Source organism: Dama dama, chromosome 9, assembly GCF_033118175.1.
Source record: "Dama dama isolate Ldn47 chromosome 9, ASM3311817v1, whole genome shotgun sequence".
NCBI lineage: Eukaryota > Metazoa > Chordata > Mammalia > Artiodactyla > Cervidae > Dama > Dama dama.
Window position 1 is genome coordinate 27,286,279 of NC_083689.1, and position 14,134 is coordinate 27,300,412.

The 14,134-nt window shown below is 35.0% G+C and overlaps 1 protein-coding gene across 1 annotated transcript in view; it reads right to left on the reverse strand.

Annotated features, from left to right (window-relative positions):
• Positions 1 to 459: 459 nt before the first annotated feature.
• The window catches only part of CHSY3 (chondroitin sulfate synthase 3), a 279,896-nt gene continuing 266,221 nt past the window's right edge, over positions 460 to 14,134 (reverse strand). Inside the window, exon 3 of the mRNA XM_061150852.1 lies at positions 460 to 2,853. Within this exon, the coding sequence (XP_061006835.1) occupies positions 1,291 to 2,853 (1,563 nt within the window). The 3' untranslated portion in view covers positions 460 to 1,290. The remainder of the gene's footprint in view (positions 2,854 to 14,134) is intronic.

The following is a 14,134-nucleotide window of genomic DNA, read 5'->3' on the forward strand; positions in this document are numbered from 1 at the left end:
TTATATTTTTCTACAAACTGGGCACTACTGATTCAGCTTTGAGAAAGAATGGTATAGAAATGAAACATTTTCCTATGTGTTTTATAAATAGCAATATAATTGTAAAATTAATTTTATATTTATAATTTCTGCAGCTATTTTCATATCTTTGTGCCATCTGCCAACCTGTATTAAAATCTGTTTTTGACCTGTTCTTGGTTCAGTTTGATCACAAAGTTAATGAGATCGAAGAGGAATACTTCCTCCAGATTGTAAATTACTGACTAAAAAATTGCTCATTTTAATCGTTTATGAAAGCTAGAACTTAAAGCATATTGATATAAATATCATGCCCATAATCCCTTATTAATATTTCCAGCCTTTGTAGCAAGCATGCTTTGATGACTATGACCATTAAGAAGTACATCAAATTTGACCAAAAGGAAACAACACAAATTTTTCAGTGTTTTTGAAAAAGAATACTGTCATACCTGTTTTATTATAAATAACCAGGTTCTGTCATATTTTATCTTCTTGCCAGCAAATGAAGGACATTGTTTCATAAAGCTTCTAAAATGTACATGAATATTTAATTAAATCATATTTCCTTGAGAAAATAAAGTTCATTCGCATTTATAGCAGACAGTTGTGAGGAGTAAGATAATTGTCATAAGACCAGGGTAGCCAGTACCGGTTGCTTGTGGAACAAAACTCCTCAAATTTTTAAAACTTTTTTTAAAAAATAAACTTACAATCATACGTGTTCATTTACTTTAAAAATCCTAAAGATGAAGAAAATTATTGTCTATATATTTAAGTCCTTGTATAAATTACAAAACTCAAGTTTATGTTACAGAGTCCCTTCCCCATAGGAAGCATAAAGCACTTTTGTGGTACCTTTCACCAGTAAGTATTTGTATCACATTGAATTTGACAAACGAAAGAAAAGTCGATATTGCATCTTAAAGCCCCAAGAGAACATTCTTCTAAGCTGTCTCTCATGTTGAATGAGCTTCAAAAGTCATTTGATTGCCACAATTTAACTCAATCTCAAATAAAGATATATAAAAGTAATATGCCTATTGACTTCAGTAGAAATCTGAAATATCAGTGAACTGCAGACTCTTCTTGTTTGAGGTCAACAAACACTCTTTGGAAGACAACCAAGAGTAGTTTAAGACCTGGACAACAAAATAAAATTATAACAATAATAATTATAATAATAAAAATAACAATAATAAAATTAAACAACAACAACCAACAATGAGGTAAACTCCCCTTTAAAAAAGGCAATATGTGTTGCCTGGATTGTCAGGAGAGAGTTCGATTGTACCTGACACCCAAATGTTTTTCCAACCATAGTTCAGCCAGTTGCATGGTTGAGGCAAAAGTACTTGCCTTGGATCCTAAGCACATCTTATACTGCTTAGGGTCCAAGTTAGGGTCACAATGAACTGGATGGAAAATATGCACCACTCCTACTTCTTGACTTCTGAAGGGCCTTAAGCCAGATAGAATGACTTTATTGTAGAGATCTACATCTTCCAGTCCCCAGCCTTGTATTGAGGTATCAAATCCACCTGCACCCAGAAGATCACTTTTATAAATACAGGTAATTCCATATCCATAATCTCTCCAAAATCCAGTCTTCTTTGAGAAGACGAAGTCGTCATCAGTTGGAGGGTTCCCCCCATTGGTTACCTTTGGGTCATACTGGCTAAAGATGATGGGGTAGTATACCTGTTGTCCCTGAATTGTATTGTCTCTACATCGTTGGAGAAAGTCTCCTCTGAAGATCAAGTCAACATCACAAAATAGCAGCAAAGTATCATTGTCAAACTGAGAAGATCCCATTTCAAGACCAAGACCTCTGGAAAACTCCCCATTCACGGGGATCAGGGTGATTTCTGCTTTGGGGTACTTGTTCTGATATTCTTGTAAAAGCTCAATATGCTTGTTGGAATCTTGGCCAGAATCCTTACTGAAAAGGATGATGACCAGTTTTACATTCTGCTTTGGGATAAGACAAATGTTTTCAAAGTTCTCCATGAATCTCAAGAAAGTGTCATACCTTCCAATGAGAGGAACAAGAATGTGTATTTTCTTTTCACTGTGCCCTCCCACTTCTTTGGCACCTTGAAAAGAAGAGAGTATCTTTAAAGAATTAGATATAAAGGAGAAGGATTGAGTGTCACTGTTAATAGTCTCTACAAGACTGTTGACATCTAGCTCTTCAGTTTCTCTGAAGAAAGGCTTGCTGAACAACTGCTGAAGATAGGCATGGCGTCTTACCGGCACAGTCAGTTTCCTCCCCTTGTGTCTTTTGTACAAGAGAAGTAAATCCAAAATGTACTCCACCCCATGCATGGGGTCAACCCTGCGGTAGCCATACTGAATTTCTTTGAAGTCAATGAGCCGTCCTCTAGTCTTGGCATTCTCATTGATCATCTCCATCACCTGTAGGACGGTATCATCCAGCGCTGTTCTCAGGATGCTGTTGATGCTCTGGCGAGGAGGCTGGTTCTCAGATGCTGAGTAAAGGAGCTTCCCTGTCAGGAACTCCCATTCTATCACTTCCTCTCTCTCCCGAGGCTGGAAGTGGTTGAAAGAAGGCATTACTCCCAGCTGCTGGTCCTCTTTGCTCACTTCGCTATTACTAAGCTTGCTCATCAGCGCACTCTCCCGGTGGAGCTGGATGGTGCGGTAGCGCAGTTCAGAAATTTTGCGGCTGAGCATGTAGTTATGAAGCCTGTATTGGTAGGCAGGCCTTTTGTTTGGATGAAGTGTTATGGCTGCATGGATTTTGCTGTTGTGAAGGTCTTGGATATAACCCTTGCGATTGTGTTCATAATTTTCATGGAACAGTTGCTGCATCTGAAAAATAGAAGGAAATCAAGATGTTGAAATAAATTTAGAAACAAACTAAGCAATAACACATTTAAACTAAAATATTTAATAAGAATTACTTATACCATATTTCATAACAAAAATGATGTAAAATGTGAAAAATGGGAAAAAAATCTTGAATGGGCACTTCACGAAAGAGAATATGTAAATGCCTGACAAACAAACAAAACATTTCTCTAGCTCATTCATCACCAATGTAATGCAATTTAAAGCCACAATGTGATATTTAACCTACAAAAATGGCTAAGGATACATAATGCGCTGTCAAAGTATTAATAACAGACTTGGAACTCTCATACACGGTTGGTGAGAATGTAACTTGGTTCAACCACTGTGGAAAACTGTATTGACTAGAATGATCATATGCATTCCCTGTTACTCAGTAATTCTACTCTAGAAATATGCCCAATACAAATACATGCATACATTTACCTATATATATATATATATATATATATATATTTTCAAAGCAGTATTATTCATAATACACCCAAACTGAAAGTAACCTGAATGTACATCAAGAATTGATAAATAGATCTAATACAAAACAATACATTAATTAAAATAAATGAAATACAACTACTCAACAACACAAAGTCACAAACAAGTAAAAGAAGCCATGTACAAATTAATACATTTTATATGATTCTGTTCATAAGAAATTAAGAAACAGGTACAGCTAACCGATACAGTTAGCTATAAGAATACTGATCAAAAATGCAGAGAGGGGGCAGGAAGCTCTGCAGTGCTAACAGTATTGTATTTGCTGATCTAAGTCATGGTGACACATATGTATTTAATTTGTGAACATTCACTCAACTATTACTTAAGATGTATTTGCTATCCCCCAATTAATAAATAACTTTCTTTTAAAAATATGCATATACATGCATGTAAAACCAGGTAGGTTTTTTGATATGTATGTACATAAATGTGTGTGGATATGTGAGAAGAGAGAGAGAGAATATGAACATCAGAATTTTCCTAGCGAAGGTGACCTAAAAAATGTAAGACCAATACCATGGCAGATTCTTTATCTCCAGTATTTCACCTGGTTCTTATACTACACTTGTAGATTTTCAAATCAACATCATCTGACCTTAAAGGATGTAACAGCAGATATTTTGAGATGGATTTCGGACTTGATTCAAGAGAGTTTAGTTACATCCAATATTTTTTCCTAAAAACATATGCCAATTTTTATTTGAAACTTTGATGTTAAATCAAATTAAATCCATATGAATGGGCTATTATATCTCTATTTTTGTTTTATTATCCTTCACCTGAAATTGCCTCAGCATATTACTTTAGGTAGTTTTCCATGGGTTTTTTTTGGTATGCAACAAGATAAAAAATTCTAATGGCATATAGAATACTAATTTTACCACCTCTACAAAGTATTGGCTCTCTGAAACTATTCTTTCTTAAGGCCTGCGTTACATTACTAACAAAACAGGAACATGCTAAATTAAATAGGAGACGCTGCTCAGAGGTGAACTGTTAAATCGCAGACTTATCTAGCTCCTTTAGTGATACTGAAGTGATTAATACTGCACAACCTGATAAAAGTGACATTTGTTATAGAACAAAAATTATCAGTATAAAATGATTAAGTAACTTGTATCACTCATATCATTACAACACAGGTTCCCTATATAGTGTTTATTTTACTAGTGTATTCCTTTGCAGAAATATTACAAACAAAGTCAGTGAGGGGGGCAATCTTTAAAAAGAGCATACTCATACATACTCTAGGTAGTGTGGTAATGATAAGTTCATCTTGAATTCATGTTATATTTTCCATTACAAAACATAGAGTATATCCAAATTTTCTGTATATATGTAGGGAGGATCAAGCTCTGCAGCATAGACAGGAGAATGTTTAAGAGCCTGGCTGTGAAATTAGCCAGATCTAGACTTGAGTACTGGCTCCACCATTTCTAAGCCATTTCCTAGTCAATCTATCTAAATCTCAGTCTCCTAATCTATAACAGAGAAAATGCCAACCACCTCAATGTATATTAAAATGTTGCTCAATAAGAAAAAAATATATATACACTACTTAGTACTATGTCTGGTATCAATCTAGACAATCGACAAGGATTTGCGAGCCTCCTCCTGAGATTCCTCTTTTTGACTAGGAGTTTTCAGAGAATGAGAGCAGCACTCTCTAGGCTTGCTTCATCTTTGTTCATTTCTGGAAATGCTTGGGAACGGTTATAATTTGGCCATATACACTCAGTGCTTCAGTGTATCAAGCATGCCACTGAGGAACCTTCTGCTAACAAAAATCCTCAACACTAACATATTATGGGGCTTTTTGGGAAACCAAGGTTCAAGAAGGTTAAGTGATTTAAACAAGGGTCTCCTGAGAATAATGAGATTAGGACCAAAACTAGAATAAGCAGTCACTTTTGCTTCTTAGCACACAAAATTTTGAGTATAACAAAATTATTTTAAGAAAAAGTATAAAATACACATTTAAAATTATATTAGCTTGTTTGAAATAATTCAGGATTTCCTTTCCCTTATAGAATTTTCAGTTGATCTCCTGGTACCTCCACAACCTCATAATGAAAGTAAAAATCATTTCACACTAACAAAATCACAGAAGGAGCTGACATCAATGGGTCCTGACTGATTTCAGTGTTTCTGCAAGTTTCTGTGTTTCAAAGTTTCTGCAAGAGAAAAAGACTAGATGAAAAATAGCCTCACCCCACCAAGAAAATAATTATTGAAACTGAGGAAAATACTAAGGGACAGTTCTAAAAATCATAAGAAGCATTTTCCTCTGTCTTGGAAAACAACAAAGTAGAAATATAAGATCTCAGGGATGTGATGGCAGAGATGAAATGTCAGTTCACAGAACTAAGAAATAAAGATAAACTATCTTTATTATATATCTTTGTTATATATATACATATATTATATCTTTGTATGTTATACAAAATAAACTCAGATGTGAAAATTAAATCATAAGAAAAATAAAGAATAAACATTGTGGAAGGCTCAGTAAAGGGGAAAAAAGATAGAAATTAAGAAAGCTAAAAAATGAAACATAAAGTTATGATGGTTTAGAGAGAAATAATTCAGGACTTAGAAAAATACTTTGTTTAGAGTACTTGCTATTAATGAGAGTTATAATAAGAGTAAGCTATTGTTATTACTATAGTTATAATTTTTTTTACTACTATTATCATTAGTGTAAGTATTGAATAAATGAGTAAAGGAGAATGGCCTCGTTTTCCATAGAAAAGAACTCAAATATGCTCAGTACAGCCATCATTTAACTTCAGATCATCATCTAAAACCTAGAAGACACTGAATTGTCTTTAAGAGGTCTTGGTTGAAATGAAGTGGTAATAAAAGGCCATGCCATTATCAGGAAGCTTTGTGTTCTTTATTAAGAAAATAATTTAATTATTTTTTTCTCTATGAAAGAGAAAATGTCTTTAATTTATTTACATAAAGAACTTATTTCAATTTATTATAAGTTCTTTTGTCCCCATCAGGCTACTTCATTTTTCATAAAAAGGATGTGAGGGTGGGATATTTCAAAAGAACAGCATGTATACTATCTATGGTGAAACAGATCACCAGCCCAGGTGGGATGCATGAGATAAGTGCTCCGGCCTGGTGCACTGGGAGGACCCAGAGGAATCGGGTGGAGAGGGAGGTGGGAGGGGGGATCAGGATGGGGAATACATGTAAATCCATGGCTGATTCATATCAATGTATGACAAAACCCACTGGAAAAAATAAAATTAAAAAAAAAAAAAAGGATTCTCTAATTTAGAAAATTCACTTTAAATCTCTTCCTGCATATCAGACTAAGGAGGTTTTGGGAAAAGAAGGTATTCTTGTTCAAGAAAGTACAGACTCAAAGTGGAATAATTTATGAAGGTGAACAAGGAAACAATAAATCATTAAAGCTGTGTAAAATATAATGGTGACTAGGTACCTAAGGGCTGGGAAATTTGCCTTGCAAATATTTTAATTCATTTTACTCATGATTTAGTTATGCAGTTGTGTATAACTAAAGGGAGAGTCTTAGTGCCCTTGATGCAAATACCTAGTGATCTTTCTTTTATTTTTTAAGACTAGTAGATATAAAGGTTCTGAGCAAAACAGTGAATTTTTGAATTAACACTATTACTATTCCTCAATTATTATCTTCACATATTAACAGTAAAGTTCTTAAACTATGTCCTGCCTTTCTGGTAATAATGACACAATGAAAACAGTACCTAATTCTAAATATTAAGGAGAAGAAATAAGTTTGGGAAAAATAAATATCTATATATCATTCTATAATTATAAATAGAATGAAAAAATGTTAAAGGTATACAGTTTGAATAAGTTTTGGAATTTGACAGCAAAGAACTAATTTAAATATGATAAGATATACCCTTCTTCATGCTTGTCACATAACACTGACAGCATTACATATTTTGCCACTAAAGATTTATAAAAATAATAGGACCTTGGCAATAGCCACATCTAATCTACAAATTCTAGTTAAAAAATTCAGTGTACGCAAGTAATAAAATTGCATGAAACTGCCTGCGTAAACATAAGTAAAACTTGGGAAATCTAAATAAGATTAGTGGAATATATTAATGCCAATATCCTGGCTGGGATATGTCACTATGGTTTTGCAAGATTTTGCCACTGGGAGAAACTGCTTTAAGAAATCCATGGGATTTCTTTGCATTATTTTTTAGCTGCTATATGTGAATCAATAATTATCTGAAAACAAAAGATTTAATAAATATATGTGTAAAAATTAAAAATCATATCATTAAAAAAAATCATCCCAAAGTCTACTTAGAAGAAGGTGTTAAAACTTGTAGTTCAAAGGTTGTGGGTCCAAAACTGTGACTTTGCCTTTCTTTACTTGGCAAACCCAGTGTTTTGAATACACTTAAAAAATGTTAAGTGAGCAGTGCATTTTCCAGTAATTTTCAGCCCCATAAAGTTGCTTTATGTTTGCATTATGAATTTAAAGTTGCCTGAGGGCATCTGTGTTCTTGACTATCCTTTTAAAATAACAAAAAAATCATAAAATGTCTTCTCCTTTTGAAATCTGTCACACGCCACAACACAGATGAACCGCAGAGTTGAAGACATTACACTAAGTTAAATCAGCTAGTTACAAAAAGACAAATACTATGATTCTACTTTTAGGAGATCTATAAAGTAGTAAAATCCATAGAGACAGAAACTAGAATGGTAGTTTCCAGAGGCTGGGGGAAGGGGAAATGAATTGTTCTGTGGGTACAGAGTTTCAGTTGTGAAAGATGAAAAAGTTCTGTTTTTGCACAACAATGTGAATATAGCTGACATCACTAAACTGTACCCTTGAAAATGATAACGACGCTAAAAATATCTTTTCCTTTTATTCCACATGAGTCTCACCTTTCCTAAACAGGAAATCTGGTCAATCACAAATCACAATCCGGCCAATTAGTATGTAGTAAGTGAAAAGTGTTAACGGCTCAGTCATGTCCGACTCCTTGTGACACCATGAGGACTGTAGCCTGCCAGGCTCCTCTGTCCATGGAATTCTCCAGGCAAGAATACTGGAGTGTGTTGGCATTCATTCCGTTCTCCAGAGGATCTTCCTGACCCAGGGATCAGACCCAGGGATCAAACCCAGGTCTCCTGCAATGCAGGCAGATTCTTTACATTGCAGGCAGATTCGTTTCATTCCTGGGTATGAGCAAAAAAATCTTTCCCTTTGGCTACAGGCTCAGATTTTGCATATTACAATTCCTCAGAAAGAAAAGCAGACCTTGCACCCAGACAAGGGCAGAGAAGCAATACAAGAAAGACAGCACTGTTGAGAACACTGAACACTTTCTGAGCTGTACCTAAGATTACCCCCAGACTTCCTAGTGTCCTAGGACAGTAGTTTCATCTCTCATTCAGGTAGTTTAGCTGTGGTTCTGTCACTTGCAACCAAAGGAATCCTGTCAAAGACAATCTGGTAAATGGATATGTTTTAATTTTAGCTCTGTATTAATGCTCTGTATGATTTGCCTCTGTTTAATTAGCTAGTCTAATTTTGGTTGAAATCCTAAACAATCTCATATGGGCAATCTGTACTATTAAAACTGGTACTTTTTTTTCTGTTACATTTAATTTTGTTAGCTATTTTAGTTTAAGAAAAAACAACCTGTCAGACAACACAGAAGATAGCTTCCAGATACTCCTAGTTGTGATGAAGTTTTCTCAGCAGTATATATTTGCAACAGCTTAAAAATACTTTCAGACAACATAGAAAATCATCAAGTGATACAGATTTCCCAGCAGGGTATATTCTGGACACACGCCATTATAGGCAAACTTCAAAGGGATTTAAAATAAAAAAAAATCACCAAGTTCATCAGATTTCAGTTTATAATATTATGGCACATAGTCAATTGTTAGTTTAAATAAATCCATATACCTTAATTAAAATTACCCTGTTAGAAATAAAATAATACTATGATTAAATAAAACTAATGATAATTGAACTTGATTGCATATCAATTTGCTAGATTTAGCCTGACATACCCACATTCAGGCAGTGATCATACAAATGCTTCCTGATATTATAGTTAAGATAATAGCAGATGATTGTTGAAACCTATACAATTCACTTCCCCTGTAGATATTTTTAAATCTGGTAAATAGTCAAGTAAATTTTTTGCATTCAATATTACCTTAAATCTTTTATTCTATTCACTATTTATTACAGTGACGAGCAAAGAAGAATTTTCAAAACATTTTCAAGCTGCCTCTTTGCAAACCTACACACATTCTTTCTTGATCTCATACCAGTATAACTTAACTATGCCCTTCACTGGTGATTTAATTACCGCACAATAACTCATATGAGACAATGGGAAAGAAGGAGGTTATCACTTCAAAACTAGACTTTCAAGACCTCTGAAAAACAAATGGAAAGGTAGTTGTTGCCATGCAATTTTGAAAGACATGAACACAGTTAATGAATCTTATCCTCTGAAGGAAACGTATTAACTATATGCTGGAACTGATCATGCATAAAATTATACCTTGCTTTCCAAATAAAAAAAAGAAAGTAGTCTATTTTCTAGCTCATGAATTTTATTCCAGTTATGAAAGCCCAAGTTGTTTCCTCTTTAACTATAAAGATGCTAAAGCTACAGTTAAAGACTTCTGTTGTTGCTTATGATTTGTTATTTCCATTCTCCCCAAATTCAAGCTACCAATCATTTACCCTCATGAAAGACTGAAAGTGTTAGTTGCTCAATCTTATCTGACTCTTTGCAACCCCATGGACTGTAGCCCTCCAGGTAGGAGGGATTTCCTCTGTCCATGAGATTTTCCAGGCAAGAAATACTGGAGTGGGTTGCCATTTCCTTCTCTAGTGGATCTTCCCAACCCAGGGATCAAACCCAGGTCTGCTGCATTGCAGGCAGATTTTTTATCACCTGAACCATGAGGGAAGCCCAAAAGACTGATCATAAGCTTATTAATTTGAATGAACATCATATTATCCACTAAGGTAGAAGGTACAAGAATGGAGCAGACTTACGATTTTTTTACTTAGAGAATGACACGTACTTCTATAATTATAAACCTAGGCTACAAGACCATTTTTAGTGATCATCATTAATGTTCCTCAAGTAAAGAAAGTGAAAGTGAAGTTGTTCAGTCATGTCCGACTCTTTGTTACCCCATGGACTGTAGCCTACCACGCTTCTCTGTCCGTGGGATTTTCCAAGCGAGAGTACTGCAGTGGGTTGCCATTTCCTTCTCCAGAGGATCTTCCCAACCCAGGGAACGAATCTGGGTCTCCCGCATTGTAGGAAGACGCTTTACTATCCGAGCACCAGGGAAGTAACTTCAGGGTAATCCGGAGCACCATTTGTAAGAAGCTATAAATTGATGATCTTCCAACAAATAAAAGGCAGGCATTATTATCTGAGCACCAGGGAAGTAACTTCAGGGTAATCCGGAGCACCATTTGTAAGAAGCTATTAAGTTGATGATCTTCCAACAAATAAAAGTCATGCATCATGCAGTTTAATGTTAACTGGTTTATGTTAGTAGGTCTATGTTTAATGTCAGTAGGTCTATGTTTAAATATACTCTGAAATGAAAATAAGATATTATTTCTCAAGATTAAAGAATGAAAATTTAATATTCATTACATAGAAAGCTGACTTAGGCTGTCAGTACATTATAGAGTACGGTCTTATTGGATAAACTGGGTAGAAGAACATAATGCAATGTTATGTGCATAGCAGATGGGAAACCTAGTGGAATCCAATTAATAAAACTTTTGAAAACTTCTGAGAAAGATAACAGATCTATGAAAGTACGACAATTTCAATAACTTTCCCTGACCAAACCATTCTTGATGTAATCCTTTCCGTCATTTTGGCTACCTCTCATAATTGCAGAATGAATGACACATTCATTCATTTAAAAATATTCATTATGTTTCTACAACATGTCGGTTGCTATGGTAGAGCAACAAAGAAGCCTAGTCCCTGCCCTCATGGAGTTGACTGCCTACTGGGAAAGACAAACACTAAATATATAAACTCATAACAGCTGTCTAATTTTGAAAAGTGTATTAATTATGCCTTTGGTACCTGTTATTTTACTTGACTATATGCCTTTCTAGATAGCCTGCTCCCAGGGGTCTCCTGAGTAGAGTACTTAATAAAATATTTGTAATTAATTTTTAATAAATTCACATATTCACTCCTAGACTAGTTGGTAACCAAAACAGGAATCAAACATTTACTCTAAGAACTCTGCTTCTCTAATGGAAAATTTTCAGCATTCTGCATTATTTCTCAGGCTTTTGAATGTTTCTTTAAGCTTAAAAATGCAATGTAACAGAAGTCTTCACCCATCTGTGTTGTAAAAGATTTGGCACATATCTTAAAGCTTTTATATCTCACTTAAGTAGTCACTTTCACTCCAATACTCTTAGACCATAACTGATGGTGGTCATATATCTTTTTACTATTTTCATAATTGATGTAGTCACCCAAGCAGGGTGAAAGGTCGAGGACCCCCATCATCTTTCCTGCTTTGTGCCACTGGAATGTGAAATGATCGTAAGAGTCCAAACTGAGTCTAAGTCAGGCTGGCCTCTGTCACATTAATAATTCCTGTACAAGTAAATGAAGTGATGCTGAGAGACCACGGAAAATGGGAATGAAAGCAAAACTGGAAGAAGGTCTTTGACACCTGCATGGAGACACAGCAATCTTCCTTTCAAGAAATAGGACAAAACTAAGGTTAAAGTGGGTAGAGTTAGAACTGGATTGGGGGTACATTTCAGTTACTTAAAGGAAAGAAAAATGAACCTCTCCTGCTCATTCCTCTCTCATTCTTTCAGCTTGTGCTCATGCATGTTTATTTTGAGCCAAGATCCTGGCTCTGGAGTCATGGCCCTGGCTTTGAGATCTGCTCCTCCATTCCCCATCTGACCCCAGACAAATTACAACTTCTGGGAAAAGAAGAGCTCCTGGACTGTTGTGTACATTATATAAAACATGCTTAATATAGTGTCTGGCATCAATGGATACCTTTATTATTATTATTTTGTAAACTCTAGACAGTGAAATTTCTGGCACTTTAAAGCAGACACAAAGATTTTCCTGCTATATATCCTAACATCTAACTTGATAGGTTACTTGTGAGTAGCCTTTAGTATACATAAAGGGTAAAGATTTTAAAATTGTATATACCTTGCCTATAAGAAAAGACTTGAGCTTTTAGATCAGTTTCCAGATCATCAGCTAAAATCTAGTAGATCACCAATGGGTGACCAAAATGGCCTTGATACTCCCTTTAGCTGTACTAAACTCTGGACATGTTTCTACCTGATTTAAGGTCCCTTACCTCTCTTCTCTTGGAACATTCACTTTAGAAAACTTGTGATTGTAAACGCTGCCTCTGCTCCTTTGAATCATAAATCTTTCAGCCTCTTGCCAGTTTTATAAACCAGGACTCTTTTATCAAGTAGCTGATATCCCTTTGAAATCAAGTAGCCCTTTGAAATGTAATCATTCAGAAAGACAAATCCTATGTCCCTATCTTAAGGGGGGGGGGGGGGGGTAGGAGGCTTACTTCCATAACCACCAATTAGCAAACACAGATGGTCTGATATCACTGACCAATGTCCATGCTAAAGTCCTCCAGAAGTTTTTCATGATCTCATCCCAGCACTTACAAACTCTCCTGCCTTGTGTTTCAGAGGTAGTTGAATTCAGTCTCTCTCCTCTATTGCAACAGTTTTGAATAAAGTCTTCCTGCTCTGCTTAACTCTGTCATGTGTAATTTTTCTTTCACATGGGTCATAAGCAGTACTTGGTGATGCATTGTGTTGATTCACTTAAAACTCTTTGCTCTCATTAGCTTAAAAAAAAAAGAAAAGGACAGAAAGGCTCAAATTAAGATCCTACTCCTTATGGTGTAATCAAGGAGATAAGTAGTGCTTCCTTCCAGCTGATTTTATTAACATTAAAGTTTTATGAAAAATTATGAAGATCCCTAGAGCTAAACATCCAATTAAAATAAAATAAGCATGGCAGGATGTCTATTATAGTGTTTTTCTTAGAAGAAAATTCCTAATTATAGTGCTGTAGACTTCTGCATAGGCTTAGCACTGCTGCGGGAATGGAAGGGAATCACAGCTCTAATTAACAGGTAGGTGTTTCCAAGATGGTGCTAAACTAAAAATAAGTAAAGCATCATCTTTTAAAAGTCAAGTTTTCTGGAAATGAAGAGACAATTATTTGAGTCATTTTGACCTTTTTAATTACACTGATATTTCCTTACTGAAGACTGGGTATACGGCATTTTTGCATCACATATGTCAAGTTGACACAACAGAAAAATGTAATTTGCTTTAGGGACTGATAAAATTATTTCATGAGATCCAGTTAGTGTCATAGTACACTCAATAGCTTTAGTAAAAGAGAAAGGATAATTGGGTTTCAAGTTGCAGAGTTATCTTTCAAGCTAGGTTAAAAGGAGTTTTTTAAAAAAGTCCTCTTGTCTGAGCAGATAAAATAAATGACTTTTTAGTTCTAAGAAGCAAAGGTAGAATTCCAAGAAGAAAACAGATGACAGCTGAGCAATACAACAATGCTTAGTACAAGCAATGACTTAAAAAGATGTATTTTATAAACAAGCAAAATTATACACTCCAAATCCCACTAGCTTTGAGGTTTGTTTTCATGACTATTCAGTG